A 25,087-nucleotide genomic window follows, 5' to 3' on the forward strand; every position below is an offset into this window, starting at 1 on the left:
TACATTCTGAACTCCTTTTCTGTCATTTCTTCTGCCATGCTGTCACTGGGTTTTATTGATGTAACATCTAGATTTGTTTGCAGCATTTTCTTTCCTTGTTTTCTCATATTGTTCAGGTATCAGAGGACCGCTGAGATATTGCAGATTTCCTCTATTGACTTACAATGTCCCTGAAGATTTCTATATATATCCCCCCTTAGCCTTCAGTAGGCTGAAGTCTTGGAGGAAGTTGATAATGCGGTGCTCCACAAGGAAGCTGCCTCTCTAGGAGTGGTGGCCTTCAGGTGGGGTATAATCCCTGCTAGTGGGCAGAGGTGCCTCCACTTGTTGACCAATGGTCATCCAAAGGGGACCTAGGCTGCGGGCTGAGGCAAGGCCTGTTTGGGCCTGTGTCTCTGGTTTTACCGTCCTTGTGGGGAAACCTCACCCAGCAGGGAAGACTCACCCGGTGGGGAGGTCTCGCTGGTCAGTTCCCTCCTAGAGGTTCCCCTCAATTTACAGCTACCGCCTGGGCTGGGCTGCCTTCCTCTGCAAAGTTCCCAGGGGCCCGGTCCTACCTCCTGGGCCTGGGAGCCTCACCCTTTGCAGATGACTCTCCTTAGGCTGCCCTTCCTCAGAGAATCTGCCCGCAGGCCTGGAACCTTCACTCCGCCCTAAGCCTGTCTCTGTGCGGCTCTTCCACCAAGAAGCCTCCTAGATCCTGGGACCCTGCTCTGCGCCCAATAGCCTGGCTATGCGGCCCCTCCTCTGAGCAGCCACCTGGGGCCCTGTACAATCGCTATGAATCCCAGAGACCCGCCACACGCCTCTTCCTCCGGACAGCCGCCCAGTATTCCGGTGCAGTCACTAGGAGTCCAAGAAACTCACTGCGTGCCTCCACCTCCACCAACCACCCGTAGCCCTGGGCAATCAACCACTTCTAGTCGAAGTGACCCTCCCCGTTCCTCCTCCTTCTCCAGATAACCCCCCGGGTGTTCAGGAGCGGTCACTCTGAGTGGCTCTGAGTCCACGTGACCCGCAGCACGGGTCCTCTGGGCAACCGCCCGGAGCTCTGGTGCGGCCACTCAAGACCAAGCGTCCCACCACGCTTCTCCTCCAGGCAGCCCCCCTGTGCTCAGGAGCTGTCACTTTAAGTCCAAACAACTCACCACTCGCCTTCTCCTCTGAGCAGCCGCCTGGAGCGCTAATGCAGTCACTGTGAGTCCAAAGGACCTGCCGCGCTCCTCCTCCTCCTCCTACTCCTCCGGGCAGGCCCCGGGGTTCAGAAGTGGTCTGAGTCCATACAGCTCGCCACGCAGCCCCTTCTCTGGCAACCGCCTGTAGCTCTGGTGTAGTCACCCCGAATCCAAGCGGCCGCGCTCCTCTTCCTCCTCCTCGTCCTCAGGGCAGGCCCCGGTGTTCAGAAGCAGTTGCCCTGAGTCCAAACAGCTCGCCGCGCGGCTTCTCCTCTGGCAACCGCCTGTAGCTCTGGTGCAGTCACTCCGAATCCAAGTGGCCATGCTCCTCCTCCTCCTCCTCAGGGCAGGCCCCGGTGTCCTGAGTCCACACAGCTCTCCTCGCCACTCCTCCCCTGGGCAGCCGCCTGAGCCCCAGTGGTTGCTCCGAGTCCCAGCGCTGTGCCCAGCGGCCTCCTTTACGGCGCTCCCAGTTGTCCGAGTTCACTGCTCCAGTGGGGGGAGGGGCGTCTCGCCGGTAGTTCTACTTCACAAAGTTTCCTACGTTCCGGGACCACCGTCCCATCAGGGATGCCTCCCCAGGGGGTGAGAGTCACCCGGCTGCTTTGAGTTGGTCCCAAGCGTCTCAATATCTCCTCTTTTGAATCCTGAGTCCTGGAGCAACATGAAATGCAGCCACCCTCTAGGCCGCCATCTTGAAACCTCTCAACATTTTTTATGATTCTGTTTTTCTGTCCTCTATTGACTTAATATCTGTCTTTTAAAACAGTTTTTAATCATTGGTATAGGAGTCATACATTTTTAATTAATCAGTGTATCATTAAATAATATTGTAACTGTTCACAAGTATTTCTTTACATTTTTAAAAAAATCTTTTAGTTATAGATGAACACAATACCTTTATAATTTTGTTTATTTATTTTTCTGTGGTGCTAAGGATCGAACCCAGGGCCTAAGTGCTAGGCAAGTGCTCCACCACCGAGCCACAACCCCAGCCCCCCCAAGTAGTTTTAGATGTCAAAATCTCAGAGTTCTATTTCTCTGCTAGTATATGTTATGCATAATATATTTGCATGTAAAATATCTCTACATTTTACCATGTATTATATATCTATATTCTATCCACTCTATTACATTTCGATGTATCTATGTGTCTGTTTATGAATCAGCTGAGAGAGAGATGTGGAGAAGTCAGAGGCAGTTTCAAAACCAAGCAAAAACCCGAGCAATCCGATAAGGAAAACAGTATTAGGCTAATCATGAGGGAGCAGAAGCCCTCACGCTGATCCAGAAAAGTCGTGCAGGGCAGCGGGAAAGGCCCCTCAGCATCTTATGCTAGGATGAGGATGCTACACTGGTCTGAGACTCACTTCACTTCTTCTCAGCGCTCATACCGTTCCTGTTTGACGACACCAGCCACCCGCTGTATCTCTAACGCACGGTGAGTTCTTGGAGGGGAGGGGGCTTACCGCATGCGCACTGCCCTGTCCTTCCCCTCCCTCGCCTGTCCTCTCTTCTTCTCCCAGTTCTCCCCTCCTCATCCCATCTTGGCTCCTCTCTCCCTACCCACCTCCTTTCACCCCCACGTACCTCCTTTCATCCCTCTCTTAGAGAAAACAACCAATAGGCTTATTTTAAAAAGTTTTAGGTTTACAGAAAAAATTGAGTGGGAAGTACAGGGAGTTCCCATAGACACCTCGCCTCTGCCCCCACAGTTTCTCCTATTAGTAATACCTCACATTCGTGGGGTGCATTTGCTGCAATTGATGAATCAATATTGACGTATTGTCACTATTCAAAGTCCACGGTTCTACAGTAGGGATCACTCTTGGTGATGCACATTCTTTGGGATCTGACGTGTATGGTGACAGGTGCCCGCCACTACAGGAGGGGTGATATGTGTACAGTGACAGGTGCCCACCACTACAGTGTCAGCCCCAATGATTTCATGGCCTTAAAAAATGCCCTTTGCTCCATCTGCTCATGTCTCCTTCCCTTCCCAGAACCCGGGCAACCACTGATCATTTTATTAAGTCTCCATGGAGTCACCTTCTCTGGATTGTCATAACTGGAATCACACAGTAGGGAGGCTTCTTGGCTTAGCATCTTTCACTGAACAATATGCACTTCAATTTCCTCTCCGCCTTGTTCATTAGCTCATTTTGTTGCAGCCCTGAACATGGTTCCATTCTGTGGATGGACCGCAGTTTCTGTTTGCCTCCTGAAAGATATCTTGGTCTTTCCATCGGTTTTGCAACAATGAATACAGCTTCTATAAGCATTCATGTGTGGATTTTTGTCTGGCCATAGTAATATATTTTTAAATAAGAGGTGGAAAGGAGAGATTTCTAAAAACACAAAACACTAAAGAAAACATTTGTTAAAATTTCCAGACCGAGGGAAAAAAAACCCCAAACAACATTTAAGAGTGAAACAGCAGGGGGTGGTATTTGCAAGGACATTTTACAATGTTGACAATTCTATTTCACTTAATATACTGTGAGCTTAAATAAAATAAGATTCTCAAGTCCTTTGGTTTATTTTTCACAGGCGTGCCTGTGGTAGAGGGGACACATTGGCAATTCCCTTTGCAAATCTTATAAGTATTAAAATATTATAATTTCAAGGATGACCAGAGAGCGATTTATGTCTCACTATTAGAAAACATAGTACGAAGCAAAACAATCATAATTCCATAGACTTTCAGACAGGAAGAGTTATTTTCACAAGCCAGAGTTTGATTTTTGAATACTAGATATCTCACAGGTCTCGTGGAAATATTTGCTGTTTTTCTCTGTACCTGTAGGAGAAAAGAATAATTTCCCCCTTTCATTATTGCTGACCACTTTTCACCAGCAGTTATACACCCCCATATCGCAAGACCATTTGACGGCCAGTACTAGAATTCCATCAATTAACACCAGATGAAAAAGAGGAACCCCAAGTAGCCATGGAACGCTGAATATGGAAAGAAAAGGGTACAGAGAAGAATTACAAATGTGTGTAATATGATATAGATAATTTGTATCTTTAACAGATAGGGCTTTCTTGAGATAACAAGAAAAATATAAATAACTAAATATAAAAAAAAATCAACTAAGCATATGAAAAGCAGATTAGAAGAAAAGGCCTTTAGTTGACCTAAATGGATGGGCAAGAACTAAAGATGGAATCCAGATTCTTTCCACAATCAATTTGCATTTTCTCTACTGCCCAGGAGGTCACAGATACAGATCCACATTTTCTGTTGGTACCCTGGACACAGGAGTATTAATAGACTGTATATCTTAAGACAGGTAAACTCCACATTTCCCTCCACCATGGAGGGTTAACCAGGATGGTGTGGTTCTGATGCCTTTTAGCAAGGTCCCCTTCTTGTATATCAAGTATTCATAAAACACACGCTAAAAGGACTAATGAGTTGGCCTCAGGTACAAAATCATTTATGACAAGCCTCTCTAGAACTGATAAATGTCTTCCCAAAATAATTATTTTTGTTTTAGAAGAGATCATCTTTAGCCATCTTTCCCTTTCACCCCACCACCCTGATAAAAATGAAATATATAAGGGCATTTTATTTATTTATTTATTTATTTATTTATTTATTTATTTAGATTAATTGTACACAAATGGGGTACAACTATTGTTTCTCTGGTTGTACACCAAGTAGAGTCACACCGTTTGCTTAATCATACATGTGCATAGGGTAATGATGTTTGTCTCATTCTGTTATTTTTCCTTTCCTCCACTCCCTCCCCGCCCCTCATTTTCCTCTGTACAATCCATCCATCCTTCATTCTTTCCTCTCTCCCACCCCCCATTATATATCATCATCCACTTATCAGAGAAATCATTTGGACTTTGGTTTTTTGGAATTGGCTTATCTCACTTGATAGCATGATATTCTCCAATTCCATCCATTTACCTGCAAAAGCCATAATTTTATTCTTCTTTATGACTGAATAATATTCCATTGTGTCTATATACCACAATTTCTTTATCCATCCATCTATTGAAGGGCATCTATGAGCTGCTATAAACATTGATGTGGCTGCATCACTGTTGTATGCTGATTTTAAGTCCTTTGGGTCTAGGCCAAGGAGTGGAATAGCTGGGTCAAATGGTGGTTCCACTTGAAGTTTTCTAAGGAATCTCCACACTGCTTTCCAGAGTGGCTGCACCAATTTGCAACCCCACCAGCAATGTATGAGTGTACCTTTTCCCCCACATTCTCTCCAACACCTATTGTTGCTTGTATTCTTGATAATAGACATTCTAATAGGGGTGAGATGAAATCTTAGGGTAGTTTTGATTTGCATTTCTTTTATTACTAGAGATGTTGAACGTTTTTTCATATATCTGTTGATTGCTTGTAGATCTTCTGTGAAGTGTCTGCTCATTTCCTTAGCCCATTTGTTGATTGGGTTATTTATGTTCTTGGTAAAGTTGTTTGAGTTCTTTGTAGATTCTGGAGATTAGCACTATGGGAGCATTTTAAAAAGCAAGAAGAGACTGTCTTCTGCAGCTTAAGCCTGCCCTTCCATCTGCTCTCAGGTGGGTGTGCATCCAGCTCATTCTGCAAAATAGCTATCACTTGAGAAGTTTAAGTGACAGAATGATATGGAAGGCTAGGAAGTCAAGCCTGGTTTTCTTTGCAAAATGTGCTTTGGGTGCTGGCTGCATTATCTCTGCCCTCCTCTTCAGACTGGGATCCAAGAACTAATTGTATTCCACTTTCTTGCTTATAGTTTCTTTTTGTGAAAAAATTAACCAGAACTCAAACATGCAAGTAACTGGTCAAGCTCTGCCCGACTGCCCTGAGAAGGTCTCGAGAGGTCCCTCAGCTCAGCCCACACACAGAAGCTCCCGGCAGACAGTGTACGGAGACGGGGGTGTTAACCAAGCCCCTGGCTGGGTGCTTGTTACTTTGCCTAATGCATCATGGATGGAACTGGGTATCTCCCTGGTGCATGTGAAAGGAAGTCTGTCTGAGCAGGGACCTCTGCTGAGCCTTGTAGTGTGGGTAAACTGAGGGCAGGACATTTGGCAGAGAAATAAGAGGGAGCCGTAGAATGTCCCCAGAGCGGTGTCTACTTCTCTTGTGGTCAACTTGAAGAGCTGCCATCTAGTATTCCACAGAAGAAAGCAGCTCAGAGGGCCAAGGTGGGAGGATGGAAAGTTGGAGGTCGGCCTGGGCTACTCAGTGAAACTCTGTCTCCAAACAAAATAATGAGGCCTGGGGATGCAGCTCAGTGTCATAGCATTTGCCTAGCGTGCACAGGCCCTGGGTTCAAACCGCAGTACTTAAAAAAAAAAAGGAATGCTGGCAGAGGCTCAGTGTCTGCCCGGGCTGGTGCAAGGCCGCCGGGGAGGCTGGCGTGGGAAGCAGCCCTGCTACACGTGTTCATGGCCTCCTTTGGGTCTCTGATCTCTTAACTCGGGCACGGAATTTGTTTTGCAGAAAAGCACTGCAGAGGTGTGGCGGGAAGGAAACGGAAGCGATACTTCTTTGAGACGCGCTTTCCTCCAGCCGACGCACACACATCGCTCTTTTCTTACCCGACCCTTCTCTCTCCGGTGGTAAGACTCTGCGAGCCCGTTGTCATCCCTCACTGCTCTTGTGTTTTCATGAAGAGACAAGGAAGCAATGAGAGGGGCTGCCTAGGAGAGGAGGGGGTTGCTCCGAGACCTCTGCAGGCCCGCCAGGCCCGGCCGCCCCTGTCACACTGGCCAGGTAACAGGCTGGCTTTGCTCTCCTTGGGTGCCCCCCTGTCTTCTCTGTCCTCTCTTCCTCTCCCTCAGTCCTGCCAGTAACAATATGTGCCAACCCAGGCAAGGCACTTGATCTTTCTAAATCTTTTCTTTATTCCAAATAAGGATCAAGAATCATATACCCTAAAAAAAAAAAAAAAAAAAAAAAAAAAAAAGAATTATATACCCTAAAGTCACAAATAGGTGAGAGCTGCAAATATTACCAGTCTTCTGCTTTTCAGAACCTGACATTTTGGGTGGGGTGAGCTCGATGGTGGTGCTCTGGCGATACTAACGCGTTTCCTTCTTGGGTGTGTGAAGCACTTCACGTGTGCACACGGTGGCTGCTGAGCCCTACCTGGGTGCACCTGGGCGGGGGAAGAGTGTCTGGCTCCTCACCCCCCCTGCCCCGCAGGTCACTTCAGTCTTTGATTGTAATCTCATTTCTTTCCAGTTACTTCTCTTGTTATTGTTCAATATGTAGAAATAATTTCCATTCTAAAGAGAGAGACATCTCAGGAGTCTGACTCAGGTGGTCTGCTCACATGAAACATTTGCTTTATTTTCTGATAAAAAATACAAGGTTAAAACGGAAATCAGTCAGAACAACTTGAATAGCCAGAATGAAGTTGCAAGCAGCAAGAGCTTTGTTCCAGAGAGGTTGCCCGGACTCAGCCATGAGCATGTCTGCTTCTTGCGTTTCCCTAACAGGGGGCCGTTGGTCTTCCGGAGCCTCCAACGAGGGAGTGGGGAATATTATTATGATGATGACTTTGGAAAATGAGAGTAAGATCACCTGCTTCTGACCAAGCCACCAGTTTAAGACCATGTCGCATCCCCCCCAGGGTGGCCTCCACCATTTCGACCCCCACCAAGGGTACCTTCTGGGCCTGGGCACTGGAGAAGCTGCAGGCAGGGTGCTTCCTGAGAGGCCGGCAGATCTCCTCCCCACCCCCAGCCAGCTCAGGTGATTCTATCCCAGTCAGGGTGGCGCTGTCCTTCAAACTGAGCCAACCTTCCTCCCAGGGCAAGAAATGTGTGTCCAGGGAAGGTGTTTAAGAACAGAACCTTCTTAAATGAATGAATGGAAGGACGGATGAGGAATGAGTGAACAGGCTGACGACCAGCCCAGCCACAGCTTCGCAGTGGGTGACGGTGGTATCCAGGGCCCGCAGAGTCCTGCGAGATTCTCTGTGACAGTCATGTTAGCTGGAGGTACGGCAGTTCTGACTAGAGAAGCGGCACTGTGATCTGAGAGGGGAAAAAGCCTAACAAACAAAACAAACAAACAAACAAGGAAAGGAGAAAAACTTGGATGACTCCTCACCTGCTTTCACTTTTCCTGCACAGGCTGGATTCTGAGAGAGCAGGGATTTAAGCTTCTTCTCACTGTTGGAGGAAATGGCCTGCTACCAGTCACTTGACCAAACATGTCATATGAATTATGTGAGTACCCCTGCTTGACACCCAGAGCGACCCAGGAGCAGTGAGGCATAGGGCTACCCCTCCTTGCGCCTGGGAACCATAGTGAAGAATCTACTGCTGCTCTTTGGAGTCCTTTTTTTTTTTTTAAATGATTTTTATTCTTCTTTATGGCTGAGTAGTATTCCATTGTGTATATATACCAGTTTCTTTATCCATTCATCAATCAAAGGGCATTTCGATTGGTTCCACAATCTAGCTACTGTGAATTGAGCGGCTGTAAACATTGGTGTGATCTCGTTACTGTAGACTGTAGTATGCTGACTTTAAGTCCTTTGAGTATAAACTGAGGAGCGGTCCAATGGTGGGTCCATTCCAAATTTTCTGAGAAATCTCTGTACTGCTTTCTTTGGAGTCCCTTTGTCTGCAGTCTGGGGGAGTCTTGGCTTCCTCACAGTTAGGGATGGAGAGGAGGGCCAGACATCCAAGGTCCCTTGGAGCTTTCTGAGTTTAGGACTCCCAGCCCCTACCTTCCTCCACCCCGTTTCTGTGACTCACTCCACATGGTCTTCTCTGCCCCTTATCACAACCTCTCTGGTCACCTGGGACCTTCCATTTCCTCTGATGCTCAGGAGCCCCTCCTCGCTCCTCCCCTGGAGACAACATTCAAGGTGATCGGGGCAGCACGGTGGTGGGTCAGTGTCTTGATTTCAAAACCGTCAGCACTGCAGACGAGCTGATACCTATAAAGTACTGTTTTCCTTGCTTGCCATGGATTCCTGAAGCTGCATCTTCAAAAGATATTCCCTTTTTCTATCCTCAAAAAGAGCCAGTCAAGGCTGAAAATTATGTTCAGGTTTGCTCTGGCTGTGGGTTTCCAGAGAGATTGAGCTTTGACCATCCATCAGCTTCTCCAGAGCAACAGAACCTATAAGATAGATGTGTTCAGAGATGTAGTTCCAGGGCCTGGCTGGTGTGATTGTGGGCAATGGCAGAGCCCAAAAGGCTGCAGGTAGGCTGGCAGGCTGGACCCAAGCTGGAGGGGGCACTGCAGCCTGGAGGCAGAATTTCTTTCCTGGGAAAACTCAGTTTCCCAACTGAGTGGATGAGGCCCACCCTGCCATGGAGGCTGATCTTTACATAATGTCACATCTGTACAACATCCTCACGGCAACACCTACGTTCATAACTGACTAGATCACCGTGTGCCACAGCCTGGGCCAAACTGACACAGAATGACCTTCACACTCACTTTCAAAGTCTCCTGGACTGCAGGGGACAAAAAACACTCAGGGGTCGGTTTCCATGCAAAAGGCCAGCGCAAGCTTGGATGTAAGAGCAGACCCGAGTCATGTGATCAGGCTGTGGCTCCTCCGCTTGGGTAACTCAGACCTGAACTGTGCATCATCACAGGCAGGCTTTGCAAATCCACTGGAATAGTTTCCACCCAACTAGCTGAAGAACAGAGGCCAGGAGGCAGGAAGTTGCTATCATTTCTCTATTCTCTACCCTCAGAGGTGTTACAAAGAAGTTACAAGGGAAGTGTTTAATAGAAGCTGAATTTTGACATTTAGTACCTAAGCTAAAATGAATCCAAAGTTATTTATTAATTTATGTTTACTGCCAAGGTGATCACTGAATAATTTCATAGGTAGAGGGGCTAGATAGAATCTTCTATGGTGTGATCCCATGGAGCTCCAGGAAAATTCATTTATTCCAGAAAGTATTTTTTTCAATTGACCCACGATGGACCCTGAGATTCCTCAATGAGGTGCTCATTTTGAGCAATAACTTCTGAAACCTGTTACAAGGAAACACCTGGAAGCGTTGCATCAGCAAGGTCCTGAGATCACTTTGGTAGGTCTTGTAGCGAAGCCTCATTCTTCCCTGCAGCCTGGATGGCCCTCCGACAGGAGTGGGCGGTGGCGGGGTGGTGGTGGTGGTGGTGGCAAAACGAAAGCATCAAGAGCAGGGGTCTGAGGGACCATGGAGAAGGTGGACTTGAGGAGAGACACCTCTGAGGCAGCCACTGGTCCAAGACTGTGCAGAGGACAGGGAGCACTGGTCTGAGCTAACACACCAGCTCTTCCCTCAGATGCTAGGCATGCCTCCTTCTCCTCTCCCCAACCTGGACCCCAACAGTCTCCTACTTCTTGGGTGGACAACTCATTTGGTTTACCTGGAATTTTCCCAGTTTCGGCACAAAAAGACCTTTGATGAGGACCCTGCTCAGTCCCAGGCAAATCAGAAAAGCACCATAGAAACTGAAGAGAGTTGCCTTTGTGAGTTTCTTGAATGGGGACAACTGCCAGACAAACTTCAGTTTGGGTAGCAGCACCGAGACCCTAAAGGCAGACCAGGAACCCAGACAGCCACATGCTCCATAGGAAAGGATGGACTGACTTGTGGTCTTCTGGGACGATGACCCACTCTGAGGATGGGCCATGGGAGGAAGATGTGCATGTGCTTCCTGCTGGGGCTGTCTGGACGGTCTTCAGCTCACTGGGTTCCTGCTGAGAATATCTGAGGGCCAGCAGACCTGGGTTTAGTCTCAGCGCATCTGTTAAATAGTGCGCAACCTCAGCAGGTGGTTTCTGCTTTTTGCCTCCATGCCCTCATCAATAAAATGTGGTGTTTTGTGTCAGGGATTACGCCCAACTCCCGCCTAAGCCATTCCTTGTGTTTTGCTCTCTAGGAAAAAGCAGAAGGCCTTTGGGAGGGCGGAGAAGGCGCCTCCCCCACAGGTAAGGAGGTACAGTGCAGCCTGGGCCGGTGCTTCTCAACAGGGTGGGGAGCAAGCTTCCCAGGCACAAGACTGTACTCACCCCACACAGAGCAAGGGTGACCCGGCATTGAACAATGAGGCTATTAGCGTTCACTCTCCTTAGCAAGGGCAAGCTTCCGCAGATAAAATCCTGCTTCTTGTAAAACAGAGCCCAGGCAGGGATGGGAGCAGGAAGGAAAGAATGAATAGCTCAGGGCATCCTGAAGGAGTCAACATGCCTCAGGCTTGAGCGCGGGGAAGGTTCTGGAAAGGGTGGCGAAGCGTAGCCCTCCCCAAAGAAATGATTTCTGGGACTCTGACCAGCTGGGGTAACTTATCCCACGAATATTGTGCGGGTCTTCTGTTTCCACTGCGCGTGGGTGCGAGGCGATGGGAGCAGATGGCATCCTGATTGGTCCAGGGTGTTGGTTCCTCTGGGTCTTTCCCCTTCTGGTCCTCCTCCTCCTCTTCACCAAGTACTTCTTGAATGTTAATTTTCATGATGGCTTCATCTCAGGATCACTGCTGCTGAGGATCCTCCTGGTGGGCCGAACAGGCAGCGGGAAAAGCGCCACGGGAAACAGCATCCTCTGCCGGCCAGCCTTCGAGTCCAGGCTGGCCACCCGGCCGGTGACCAGGACCTGCCAGGGGGAGATGGGCAGGTGGAATGGGAGGGACATCCTGGTGGTCGACACGCCCTCCATCTTCGAGGCGGAGGCCCACAGCCAGGAGACCTACAAGAACATCGCGGACTGCTACCAGCTGTCTGTCCCCGGGCCCCACGTGCTGCTCCTGGTCACCCAGCTGGGGCGCTTCACGGCCCAGGACGCCGTGGCGGCGAGGAGGGTGAAGGAGGTGTTCGGGGCCGAGGCCATGGGGCACACGGTCGTGCTCTTCACCCACGGGGAAGACCTGGGGGACGAGTCCTTGGACCAGTACGCGGCCGGCACGGACAACCCGGGCCTGCGCCGGCTGCTGGCCGAGTGCGGCTGGAGGTACTGCGCCTTCGACAACCGCGCGGCGGGCGAGCAGCAGCGCGGGCAGCTGGCCGGGCTCATGGCGGTGGTGGAGCGGCTGCAGCGCGAGCGCCAGGGCTGCTTCCTCAGCAACGAGCTCTTCTTCCAGGCGCAGGGGCTGAGGCCGGGCGCGGGCGCCGCGGCCCGGGACGCCTACGACCTCTTCCTGGCCAAGGTGCGGGCGCACGTGCACAGGCAGAAGCTGGCGCTGCGGCGGGACGAGCGGCGCCGCAAGGTCCGGGCGCTCCTCGCAGGCCGGGGCTGCACTGTTTGTGAAGTCTGTGCCGTTCTTACCTGGTGCGGCTTTCTGCTTACTCTTATCGTGCTGATCATATATTATCAGGCCTGATGCTCTGTGTGGTAGGGATTTGAAAATAGATCACCTCCTGTTTTCACAGCTCTAAGTATCCCGGCCAGAAGGTTATTCTCACGTCTGTAGAGGGCTGCTCGTCTAGGCAGCTCCTCTTTCCCCTTCTTCCTTACAGACTTCGGGTTTGGTTCAGAACTCCATCCTCAGCTACAGGGCTGTTTTGTCTAAATACAATGCCTGGGATCACCACATGACCCAGCTATTCCACCCTCAGTATTTGCCCTGAAGAATCAAAGTCATCTTACTGCAGTGATACGTGCACACCCATGTTCTTAGCAGCACAAGTCACAATGGCAAAACTATGGAACCAGACTAGATGTCCATCAGAGGATGAATGGGTAAAGAAAATATGGTATATACACATAATGGAGTTTTGCCCAGCCATAATTAAAAATGAAATGATGGCATTTGTTGGAAAATAGATGGAACTGGAGGCCATCATGTTAAATGAAATAAATCAAACTCAGAAGGTCAAGAGTCCTATGTTTTCTCTCATATGTGGAAGTTAGAGAGGAAGAAGAAAAAGAAAGGTGAGGGGTGGATTTCCTAAAAATCATGGGGAGATCCGTACAGAGGCGAGAGATGGGAGGCAAGGGGGGGATGCTGGGGAGTGACACTGGCCAAATCATATAGTTATATTGTGTGCATGTACGAACATATAACAAACCCCATTCATATGTACCAACTATAATATACCAATAAAAAATGTGGAAAGAATGTTTTTAAAAACTACAGTCAACAACTAATGCGCACATACATACACACACATACATATACATAATGCCATTCTCTTTGACAACGTTTGGTTCAGAAATGCTCATGAGACTCCATGCCAACCAATGAAAAGTGAGTAAAAGTCTTGGGAGGTGCAGCCAGAGATTTCTCCTTCCTAGGGGAGAACCACAGCAAGAGCCAGCCTCTCTTCTGCCTGTTGGGTTTGGTTATGGTTAGTAGCATTGCTACTAACTCAAACTTGAAGGCAATGCTTCCAAGTGGAACAGAGAGCTGGAATAAAACGCAGCCCCTGAGTCCTCCATCCTGGAAGCCTGCCCTGTCTCTGCTTTTCCCATTATGTTAACCAATACATTTCCTAACAGGGTAAACTATTTGAGTTTCAGGTCTTTTAACCTGCACTTAAAAGCGTTTGGACTGATAAAGAGTTCTCTGCATTCCTTTTTCATCCCTTAAATCTGTTATAACTGCCCTGCTCTCCTGCTGCCTTTGAGGAAGCAGCATCCAGAGTAAGTGAAAAGATTTGTCTTCTCTTGCTCTTACAATTAGGAAATTAGCAAAACACTTCTAGTTGGATTACTTTAACAAATAGGATCAGAGGAAATGCTATTTCAAGGCAGCACTCTGTGGTCCTTCATCACCAGTTAGAGGCAGACCCTAGAGAACAGCTCACATCTGCACACTCCAAGGAATCTGTGTGGCAAACATTCCTGTGTGAGGAAGGGCTAGGGAAAGGCTCACTCCTACTGCAGATGCCCCTGGGTTAATGCATACTCCCATCCCCTGGAAATTCACGAGGGGCATGTCAGCTGGGTACCAGGCAGCCCTGCTCAAGGGAAAAGTGGAGGGCTGAGTCGAGACTGGGAGGCCTGGGAATGAGCCATCCACACTTCTGGAGGGAGGCCAACCTCCTGCAGCCCTGCTCCCTGATACTTTCTTGGGACCAGACTACCTTCCCTAGAGGGAGGATGAGACCATCCATTGTCTGCTGGACCAGAGCCCCCAGAGGGCTTCAAGGTCAGCATATCCAGATCCGTATGGACCCACTGTTACTCCGAAAGGCACTGCTGCAGAGGGAGCTGCATTTCAGGGACGGCCAGGACAGGCCCTGGTTCCTTCCTATTGTTGCTGTCAGTGACCACCTTGCATTGACCCCATCCTGAGTGTTTCCCATAGCTTCTGCCCCTCTCCATCCCTGTTCCTAGTGGTACAGCCCAGATCCTGACTGCCTCTATGGAATCCTTTCCTTTAACATAATCCCTGTCCTCATCTTATATATCCAACCACCACATTTCTGCCATTTGATCTAAGATACACCAACCTGCTTAAAACCCCAGCAACTTTCTGTTATTTAGTGAGGTGAGTTTCTGTTATTTAATTTCACTGCATGAGGCACAGTTCCTGGCCTCTGCCCCATACCTCCCTGCACCCACTTGCCAGTCTGCTTCTCAACCCCCTTCCTGATGGCATGGGCCCTTGAGCCTCAAGTGACTTCCCTGAGTGGCAAGCATGTTCCTAGTAAGAGCAAGCATCCCACCAGCTAGGAAGCCTCTGCAGAGCCTATCCTGGTCCCCAAAATACTTTCTTGTATGCCCCATTTTTATATGCCTCACCCCCATCCCATAGTAACTCTTGTGGAGCAAAAATCTGATATTATTTGTCTCACATCCCTGGTGCCAAGCACAGACCCTGACACTCAGGACTCATGTAATAAATGTCTCTTGAAGTAAGTCAAGGAGGGAGCAGACCAAGTGAGGTGGGAGCAGTTTGGGGACACTGCAGTTAGCACATGGCCTTTGTTCTGACCACTCTGAGCTCCTCAGTTCCCTAGGGCTTGAAGAGCTGATATCTTGCACTCCCTGCACACATGTGGAATCAGGTCTAGACCAACATAGCAACCTTATTACCAACAGCCCTGCTGAAGAATGACACTGTGGTTCATGCCAGTCAAGTTCCTAAACTCTCCCCAGAATTCAACACTGATCCATCCAGCCACAGCCTCCCAGGATGACTGCAAGTCTCCCTTACAGGGTGTGAAAGAGCAGAGGCGACAGCAGCTACCCAAAACAGGTCCGGCAGAGGGGCCTCAGGGACTTCCTCATCGGGTTTCCTGTTTCCTCTGAATTCTACCCTGCTTGTATCGCACCCCAGTGTCTGCCTTCTCCTTACTACCACTGAAATGTGGATCCATCCTTTCCCCAAATCCCCACAGGCATCACATGACTGTCCAGGATTTACTGAATTTAAGGTTAAAGATGTCATGTACCCATGCATGCCAGCCAACAATGGGACATTTACTTTATGACAAGACAGCCCCTGGGTCAAACCAGGGCCACCACCTTTTTGCACAGTTGTGAGCTAGGAAGTGGTTTGACAGTTTTACTCTGCTGGGGCTCTAACCAGGTCCTCGAGCATACCAGGCAAGTGCTCTACCACTGAGCTGCAACCCCAGCACACTCCCTTCCAATTTTTTTTTTTTTTTTTTTTTGAGACAGGGCATCACTAAGTTCCCCCGCCTGGCCTTAAACTTGCAATCCTCCTGCCTCCGTCTCCTGAGTAGCTGGGATTACAGGTGTGTGCCATCACGTCCAGCTACATTTTTAAATGGTTGAAGAAATCAGAAAAATGTTTCTCCTTCACACATGAAAATTATGTGAAGTTCAAAATTCAGTGTTCACCAGTTTTACGGGATGCGGCCTCTTATTCAAAGTGACTTTTGCATAAAAGGGCAGTTGAGTAGCTGTAATATCTACTACATAGCCCTCTGAGCCCAAGATACCTGCTCTCTGGCCCTTCACAGCCCCCCCCCCCCCACATGCCAGTTCCTGTATTTCCTGGTCATGGACCTGCTTTCTGCTGGTCAGGTCCATACCACTGCTGTGATCCTCTGCTCTGCTTCCTGCTCCTGCCCCTTTTCTCCAGCCCCTTCCACACCTCCAGAACCCCTGGTTTGCTCTGCAGACTGCCCGCATTGTCTCCTCACTTGGGGGTGGAGAGAGATGATGGGGCATCATCTTTTGTGGCTGCTAATGTGGTCAGGATAAGATGGTGAATAAAATAAGAAATCCTTTTAGCTTTGCAAATAACATGCTTCTCCTCTTGACATCACGACTACAGAAAGTGGAGTCCAGGAACCAGGCATTCCCATGGGCTCACTGTCCAGGCACTTTGCTTCCTGCTAGCCTTCAGGTACTTCATGATGGCTTCTAGATAGTTAGTTCATCCTTTACCCTCATGACTTTTAACCAACTCCCCACCAAAACAAACAAACAAACAAACCAAAAAAAAAAAAAAAAAGTTCATCCTTTACCCTCTTGACTTTTAACCAACCCCCCCCCCCCAAAAAAAAACAACAACAACAAAAAAAAAAACTTCTTTGGGTTTCATTTACTTAAAACTGTTGAGACTTCTGGGAAACTGAAGCAGTACAAAGACCTCCCTGGGAACCCTGATTCTTGTGAACAAGTCAGAAAGATTTCAGACATGTCACTCAGAGTAACAGGCATGAGTTTATTGAAGGGAGAGGAAAAGGGAAAAGGGACACTCTCAAGGGAGAGAGTGGATCCTCTTGGAGAGGAGGGAGACAACATGCCTCTCCTGCACTCTAGTTTATTGAGATCCCAGAGAAGTTTCCAGAGAGTCCCAGCCAGGTCTACCTCTTCACTCTTGTCAGCAGGATGAAGTCAGACTTTCAAGTCCCCAAGCTTTGGGTCACCTTGGCCCAGGCTGACTGGTCCTAAATGGATTTTTAACTATAAATTCTTACAGATTTTGTGGTTCAAAGCAAGTATCCTTATCTCCCTGAGTTTTGGGATCGGGTCAGTGAAAAAGATCACAAAAGTCTCCCGCTTCAGGTAACTTGGGTTCCTCTTATGGACATTATTTCAGGCCTGCATTTTTGCTGCAGATAGCAGGTAGTTTGCTGAGGAATGTGACAAAGTCTGTCTACTTAGGCCAGGCAGGACTTAGGTAAATTGCTTCTTGGTGTCAGCACAGGGGGCCCATTTAATAGAATCATTCTCTTAATCTCCTGTTCCTACCATTTGCATCTGTCTGTCCTCCAGCATTATCATCTGCACGAAAAGGCACACCATGCGGGTCACTGAGGGAAAACCCCGAGAAAATGCTCAGTTCCTGTGATTAAAACAAAAGCTCATTAAAATGGCAAGGACAAGCAAAGCGCACAGGATCACAAGGGCAGACAGTACATAGTGAGGAAGCGTGCAGCCCCGGCCTGCGAGGAGCGCCCGGACCTTGCGGCGCCGCTCGTCCCGCCGCAGCGCCAGCTTCTGCCTGTGCACGTGCGCCCGCACCTTGGCCAGGAAGAGGTCGTAGGCGTCCCGGGCCGCGGCGCCCGCGCCCGGCCTCAGCCCCTGCGCCTGGAAGAAGAGCTCGTTGCTGAGGAAGCAGCCCTGGCGCTCGCGCTGCAGCCGCTCCACCACCGCCATGAGCCCGGCCAGCTGCCCGCGCTGCTGCTCGCCCGCCGCGCGGTTGTCGAAGGCGCAGTACCTCCAGCCGCACTCGGCCAGCAGCCGGCGCAGGCCCGGGTTGTCCGTGCCGGCCGCGTACTGGTCCAAGGACTCGTCCCCCAGGTCTTCCCCGTGGGTGAAGAGCACGACCGTGTGCCCCATGGCCTCGGCCCCGAACACCTCCTTCACCCTCCTCGCCGCCACGGCGTCCTGGGCCGTGAAGCGCCCCAGCTGGGTGACCAGGAGCAGCACGTGGGGCCCGGGGACAGACAGCTGGTAGCAGTCCGCGATGTTCTTGTAGGTCTCCTGGCTGTGGGCCTCCGCCTCGAAGATGGAGGGCGTGTCGACCACCAGGATGTCCCTCCCATTCCACCTGCCCATCTCCCCCTGGCAGGTCCTGGTCACCGGCCGGGTGGCCAGCCTGGACTCGAAGGCTGGCCGGCAGAGGATGCTGTTTCCCGTGGCGCTTTTCCCGCTGCCTGTTCGGCCCACCAGGAGGATCCTCAGTGAGGCTGATGTTACAAACCAGAGCTCTTCTACTCCACCTGTGAAAAAATAGAAGTTGTTCTCCCAAGTTGGTGACTTTCGGGCTCTTAGATCCTGGACCCTCAGGGTGATCTCTCAAAGGCTAAGATCTCCTCCGCAGGCCCCTGGACATATTTAAATGAACCCAAATAGTGCATACGATTATAATGATTCTTGAATTGTAAGACGCCCCAGCTGGGGCTCTTACTTGAACTCATAGCCAGGGGCCAGAAGTGCCACACTAAGGAGATGCACCAAGCACTTCATCTGGATGGTGGCAAATATGATTTTTCTGGGGGGTGGGGTGGGAAAGTGGTCCCTTTGCTTTTACCTGAATGGTGCTTAGGGCAGGCTCAGAGAGGCCTACCTGTTAAACACACGTGAGTGTAGAAGCACACATTCATCTGTCTCTCACCCACGAGTTCCCAGGTACACTGTGTGGATGCCCTCTGAGCATTCACCTGGACCTCGAGAATAACGAAGGTCTCAGATGGCTGAGCTGTAGTGACTTGCACCACTGCCAGCTGAATGTCCCTGGCTCTATTCTTTTAGTGGAGGGAGGAGTGAGATGGTCCTCATCTCAAATTGTGACCTCCTGGGTCACAGTTAATGTTCGTGCAAAGTCTGGGAGATGACAGTAGAATGGGTGACTGAGGAGGTGGAAGATAAGACCCTCAGAAGCACATGTGCTAGAAAGACCACCTATTTGGTTCACTGAAGTGCAGGAAATTAGACAGAAGTGGTGTAGGAGAGGATGGCTTGGAGCCAGGAGCTAAATCTTCAGAGCTGGAGGGGCTGAGACTCTGGAGAGGTCTAGAGTGCTTGCGGATCCTAATGAATTTGACCTTTTTAGGCACCTAAAGTTGATTATTTCATTCTCTCTTCTCTGTGTTTCTTCTTCCTTCCGTTATGTATTCTGGGGGTGCTTCATGGCAAACAAGCACTAAGTCTTTATGGGGAGCTTTTTCTTTTTTCAGCTGACAGGAGCCACGGAAAGAGAAACCACATTCTTCAGTTCCCGACCCTCCAGCCTCTGGCCTGAGTTTCACTTCCTGCACAGGCTGTGCAGGGAGAGCCTCACACCATGGAGACAACTATGGGCCAGGCACAAGAGGGCTGGAGCGGCAGGGAACAGATGATGGCAGCCTTTTCCTTCTTTAGTGTAGAATAACTGGGTTTCTGTCCCTGTGTTTGGAGTGGCCAGGGGTAGGGAGACAAGAGCAACTCCCCCAAGACTGACACTCTTTAGAGCTTCCAGACTTTCTTACCTTCATTCATAGTCCCATATCTGCTTTTCTGAAACTCTTCCATTCTTTTCTGGAACAAAAACAGGAAAGGAATAAAAGGTGGTGTCCATATAAGAAAGATAGTCACCTCAATTCAGGTACTTAAAATTATTATTCTCAGATGAGCCCTTTCCATCACTAATTTTGTAACATGTTACTTTCAAGCATCTGTAAGTGCTTTGCATGTGTGAGGCAATGCTGGGTTATTCTAACACAATGCCTTGTTGCTTTTTCCCACAGATTGCAGCAAAACAGGAAATGTTTTAAAGCAAATCAGTTGATTATCGCTCTCAAAACTGAAAGCCACAAAATGAAATGAGTGTTCTTCAGTGAATAAGGAGTGGGCATTATTTTTTTACTGGCACCAACATAGGCAAACTTGCCAGACTAGAGAAAACAATGACCTTGCTGGAATTAACACTAATGTGTTTGAAATACTGGGAATTTTCAATCCAGAAACTCTGTCAGATGAATATCCCTGCGGGAAAGGGGCAAGTGAAAGGCACTTTCCAGTGGGAGGGTGGCCCCGGGGACTGGGGACTCCTCAAAGTCGGTGAGAGAGGGAGTGGAAGGGAGACAGAGGGGCTGTGGCTGAAGGGAAAGAATCAGCATGAGAGACCACTTCAAGGCAGACATTTCCCACTCAGTTTCTAATCGAACATCTTTCCTGGTTGGTCTCACAATAATTAGCATTTTTGGATCCCAATAGGCTTAACCAGAAATTGGCACAAGCACTGGAATAAATTCTTCATTCCAAAGAGGCTTAACTCTGACATTTTTGATGTCGGGAAAGTAGCACACAGTAAAAAGTGTGGATAGTGGGACGCAGCTAGCAGATCAGCTCCCGCCTTGTGTTTTCTTTGCTCGGTTTAAAGATGCTACAAAGTTTAAACAAACTTTGAGTAGGGAAACACACAGAATAATAAAACAAATACCCACTACTTGCAATGGACAAATTTTACTGCAGCTATTCTGTTTGGTCTAGAAATTAAAATATCAAAGATGCATTTCGCATTTATTTTTCTAATCTCTATTCTTTCCTCCTCCTGTCTTTCAGAGGCAACCAATCTTCTGGAATTTTCTTTTCAGTGCTGGCAATCAAACCCAGGGCCTCATGCATGCTAGTCAAATGCTCTACCACTGAGTCCCACGATCTGCCCTCTCCAGGGTATTTATAAGTCATTTGTATATTTGCACTTCTGCATACACATGCATCTAGGGACACTTCGCAATACTGGTTTTGTATTTTAAACTTTCACACATTGCTTGCTAATATCTTATCCAATTCTGTATTAACAAGCACTTAGGCTGTTCCAAAATATTTGCTTGCCACTACAAATGATGTTGCAAAAGAACTTGCATAGACACTCTTTGCGCGTAGGTGTTAACGATTTATCTTTTCTATTGGATAAATATGACTCCAGGTGGGTTATGCTAATTCATATTTGTACCAATCACATGAAAATTTCCCAAATTTTCCCAGTTAGTGATGCTACATTTAATTTTTTGTCACCCTTCTGAGCAGAAATATGGATGTCTTCATTGGTTGAAACTTGCATTTTACTGATTACAGTGGAATTCAAAACAGTTTTCATAGTTGATTTTCATTTTCAGTTGCTTTTGTTATTTTATCTTTAACACATTTTACTACTCACTCAGTGGATTTTCTTGTCCCTCCTTAGAGGAAACCATCCATGAAACCATGGAATGTATTCTGATCCCTCCCCACTCCTCCCTTCTTTTCTTCCCTGACAGCTGGAGAGGAGCCTTCTCCTTGTCACCCTTTCCCACACATACTGTTCTTGTCTTTGGTAAGTGATATCCTGGCGTTTGCTAAGACTGCCCCAATTCTCAGACACTGTTCTACTAAAGTTGACATTTTCTAAGGTTTGGAGTCCTATCTATGTAACGAGGACAGTGACTGTGGTGGTGATGTTGATGATGAACTTCATCATCCTGACATGTCTCTGTGTGGCCATTTATAATGTTCAAACTTCTTTTGTGTCCATTTAAAAAATTGTTCCCCTAAATTCCCTCTGATGTGACTAAGATTCGTATTAAAATTTCTATTAAAATCTTAGGAAGCAGCATCAAATGACCACACATTTACCCTGGAACTAAATCCTCAAAGTGACTCCTTTTGCTTGTGTATTCTTCATGATTTCACAGTGAAAGAGAGAGGGAGGGAGAGAGGATATGGGAGAATGAATTCCAGGTAAGTCAGCAACCTCCTGGATGTAACACCAACGTGCAAGGTCAGGACACAGTGATATTGAACCAATGCAGAGTTGTATTGCAGAAAGTTCAGTGTCTGTTTTTATATAACTAATAAATAAATAAACAAAAATTAAAATAATCAAAATGAATAAAGTAAGTAATTTGACTCAAAATAATTCAAAGGCAAAAAGTGCAGGGAGTTGCTCTGAATTGAAGCATTTCAGTTTGAAACAATCTGGTGTTTTTTTTTTTTACTAGGTGTGTTTCTCAGTGTGGCCCAAATGGTGTTCTGTGGCAGTCACAAAATCTGTCAAAATGTGCAGAGTGGTTCTTCTGAATCCACTTCTGAGTGCATCCGGCTGCTAGGGGAGACATGTCCCATGGAGGAACAGACTCTTTGGCAGACAGGAGCAAATAACAAAGTGTCCAGAGGTGAGCCAGGAGGGATACTATGGAGATGCTAAAGGAGGCATAGACAAGAAGGAAAGGGACTGAATGAAGTCCAGGAGGAGGCTGGAGACACGTGGTAGACCTGAAGAAATGTGTGCTTATTGGTCTGCAGAGCAGACAACAGTGGGAGAGTTGAGAATAGAGACACTTTTTCCCCCTCAAAAAATTCTACCATTTTTCTCTAACATGGGACCAGGGCTCATGCAGGTTAGTGGGTAGTATGTGGGCAAAACAGTGGCAGCAACTGACAAGGGTCTAGCTTAGGGAGAAGGTTGAAGCAAATGATCGTAATGTACCTTCTGAATTGAAAATGGCATGGACCTGATTTTATCACCATGATACCTCTTTTTTTTTTTTTTTTTTTTTTTTTAAATCAAATAATGCTATTTTGTGAAAGACAAAAACAGTTCTTTTCTTCTTGGCTCATTAGTATGAACCTGTCTGGTCCTTATGTTTCCAAGTATTAGAATCACTGGTTGACAGGTCCCTCACTATGACTCCGAGACCCATTTCTCAATAGGTTAGCTGACCAAGGGACTCTTCACATGTGCACTGAATCTGGGACTGTTGCCCTAGCATTAGCACAGTACAGGGTCATAGGAAAGGTGTGGGGACTTGAGGAGCAGTGGGGTGGTTTCGAGAAGATCAAGGTCATAAGATTAAGCCCACTGAAGGGTCTTGCGTGGAACTCGAGGCTCACTACCCCGAGAAGCCCTAAGAATCCATCTCGACTCCTGGAAGGAGGTGCCTGCCAGGCTGGGGTGGGCTCTGAGAAGGCAGGATGCTGAGCTTGAGAAGTTAACCTCCACTTGTAAAGGAGCCTGGAGAAGCCTAGAGTCCCCCAGGCGTTTCTCACCTGTCAAGCAGGATGGGGGGATGGGCCTAGCTTTACTGCCAGGGTTTCAAGGGGTGGGTGGTCTAGGTCACCTGCAGTGAGACGGGAGCCTGAGCAAACGCCACGGGACAGGACGGCCTGTGTCCCACCAGCTCAGTGTCTGCCATTGCCCATGACGCTCACTCCACTCCACTGCTTGGTCGACCAGGGGACCCAGAAGTGGGAGAGCTCTTGTGAAGTCGTGTTCCAGGCAGCAGGATCTATCCGTGGTCCTTCAGGCCCCAGAGCATCCCTGAGCGCAAACCGATCCTCCTTACCGGGGGCGGCGGTCAGCCAGCGCGGGGTCCCTCTCAGGAAAGCGGGTGACCGCAGGGCCCGGCCACCTGCCGCGCGCCGCGGGACGCTGGGCAGCCGGGGCTGAGCGGACGGATCTCTGAGCCGCAGGATCTCCAGGAGGACGCAGCGCTCCTGGCCCACAGCCCGGGACCCGCGGGGCTTGTTGGAAACCGAAGAAAGCAGGTCTGTGACCAGCCAATGAGTGAGTTGAGTGACTTCCTGCCGCGGGCCACACGCTGCCCTCACCCTCCCATTTCCCCGTTATGACTCTAAAAGTGAGCAGTGTTTGGAGCTGAGGTCGTGGGGGAAATGACAGCCCTTGCCCTCCCTCAGGTTCAGAGAAAGCATCCCCCATTCCTGGGAAGTGCAGGGGCTACAGCCCCCTCGACCCCCCAGCATCCACCCCTGGGCCCCTTCTCACTGGATCCCGCCAACCAGGAGCAGAAAGGCACTGCTCGTCCTAGAGAACCTGGGCGAGCCCCTGGCAGCACCCCACGTGCGCGGGCTACCTCTTCTCTGCCGCGTGACGGAGCCAATCCTGGGCACATCCTCAGTGTGTGGGTGGGTCTCCTTGCGCCGGCTTGGGAGCAAGGCTATAGCGTGTCTATTTTCCAAATGATTCATTTCTAAGGTTTGAAAAACCAACATAAAGCAATGACCTCACACAGTGGGGTGGAGAATACAAAATGGATTTAGGTGGAGGCTGTCCTACCCCAGAGAATCCCCACCTTCCTTTCTGTTGGCATTTCAAATTAGGTATATATCATGACCACTGTTCAAGATTTGATGGGGAAAATAAAAGTTTCCTTCCAACCCAGAAAACATCCCCCCCCCAAGGTGGGAGAGAAAGAGAACACCTTTAGTACACAGACGCATTAAACCAGAACATGATGCACACCACAGGTAATCCACTAAGAGACTGGTCACAGAGAGATGTCACCTGTTCACATAGCCAAGCAGATCCACCCCTGACTTGTGTGTTCCAAAGATAAGCCATAACTAGTTCTCAAGTGAGAGTGTGGCAGCATCCTTTATCACTAGTGGTTCATCTTAAATTCACCTGGTGACCTTCTGGGCTGGCGAATGGATTCTTGCAGAGGAAAACAAACTTCTACCCTATGGCAGGAGAAGGGTTAGAAACTTGGAGAGAGGAACCTGTGCAGGTGAGACCCCCACCTGAGTTAAGTCACTCTCCTGCTTTCCCAGGGAGACAGGGGCAGCCATCTTCCCCAATGCTTGCATTTCAAAGAGATGCCTCCCAGGTGCTTGAGAAAAACATTCCTGGGTTTTCAAATTGGCCAAAAGCCAGGCTTGGTGGCAGGCACCTGGAACACCAGTGATTAGGAAGGCTGAGTTGGAGGATGGCAAGTTTGAGGCCAGATTGGGCAACTTAGTGAGATCCTGTTTCAGAATCTAAAAAGATAAAGCTAACAAGGCCTGGGGATGTAGCGCAGTCATACGGAGCCCCGGGTTCGATCCCCAGCACAGGGGAACCCCCCTTTTTATATCAATGGGACAGAGAAAGAGGAACAAGCAACAGTTAATTACAAGTTTTCTTTTTAGACAATGCTCTAGGAAGGGAGGAGGTAATTCTTTTCTGCTGTTTTTCCATCAGGAGGAATTAACATTTTTCTCCTTTTTGGTTAGTTTTCTCATTCTCTAGCAGTCTTCAATGTTCCTTTCTAGCAGTTCCTGGGTTCCTAATTCAGAGAGCCCCAGAGAGTCAATGAGGAAATGTA

At 48.7% G+C, this 25,087-nt stretch overlaps 2 protein-coding genes across 3 annotated transcripts; one reads left to right on the forward strand and one right to left on the reverse strand.

Moving 5' to 3' along the window:
* The first annotated feature begins 6,666 nt into the window (after positions 1 to 6,666).
* On the forward strand, positions 6,667 to 13,273 carry LOC306668773 (GTPase IMAP family member 5-like). 2 transcript variants are annotated; one of them, XM_079152511.1, is made up of 4 exons: positions 6,667 to 6,909; positions 8,277 to 8,372; positions 11,044 to 11,092; positions 11,630 to 13,273. In XM_079152511.1, exons 2-4 carry the CDS (start codon positions 8,328 to 8,330, stop codon positions 12,475 to 12,477), a joined length of 942 nt encoding a protein of 313 aa, XP_079008637.1. In that variant the 5' UTR covers positions 6,667 to 6,909; positions 8,277 to 8,327; the 3' UTR covers positions 12,478 to 13,273. The 2 variants fall into 2 exon arrangements, with proteins under 2 accessions (XP_079008637.1, XP_079008638.1); XM_079152512.1 differs by lacking the exon at positions 6,667 to 6,909 and adding an exon at positions 7,426 to 8,141.
* Positions 13,274 to 17,219: 3,946 nt separating this feature from the next.
* LOC306668775 (GTPase IMAP family member 5-like) lies at positions 17,220 to 23,730 on the reverse strand. The gene is made up of 3 exons (XM_079152514.1): positions 23,330 to 23,730; positions 19,493 to 19,541; positions 17,220 to 18,244 (listed from the first exon to the last, which is right to left on the reverse strand). The coding sequence occupies exons 2-3, from the start codon at positions 19,533 to 19,535 to the stop codon at positions 17,358 to 17,360; spliced, it is 930 nt and encodes a 309-aa protein (XP_079008640.1). The 5' UTR covers positions 19,536 to 19,541; positions 23,330 to 23,730; the 3' UTR covers positions 17,220 to 17,357.
* Positions 23,731 to 25,087: the final 1,357 nt, after the last annotated feature.

Source organism: Sciurus vulgaris (assembly GCF_902686455.1).
Source record: "Sciurus vulgaris genome assembly, chromosome: 8".
Classification (NCBI taxonomy): domain Eukaryota; kingdom Metazoa; phylum Chordata; class Mammalia; order Rodentia; family Sciuridae; genus Sciurus; species Sciurus vulgaris.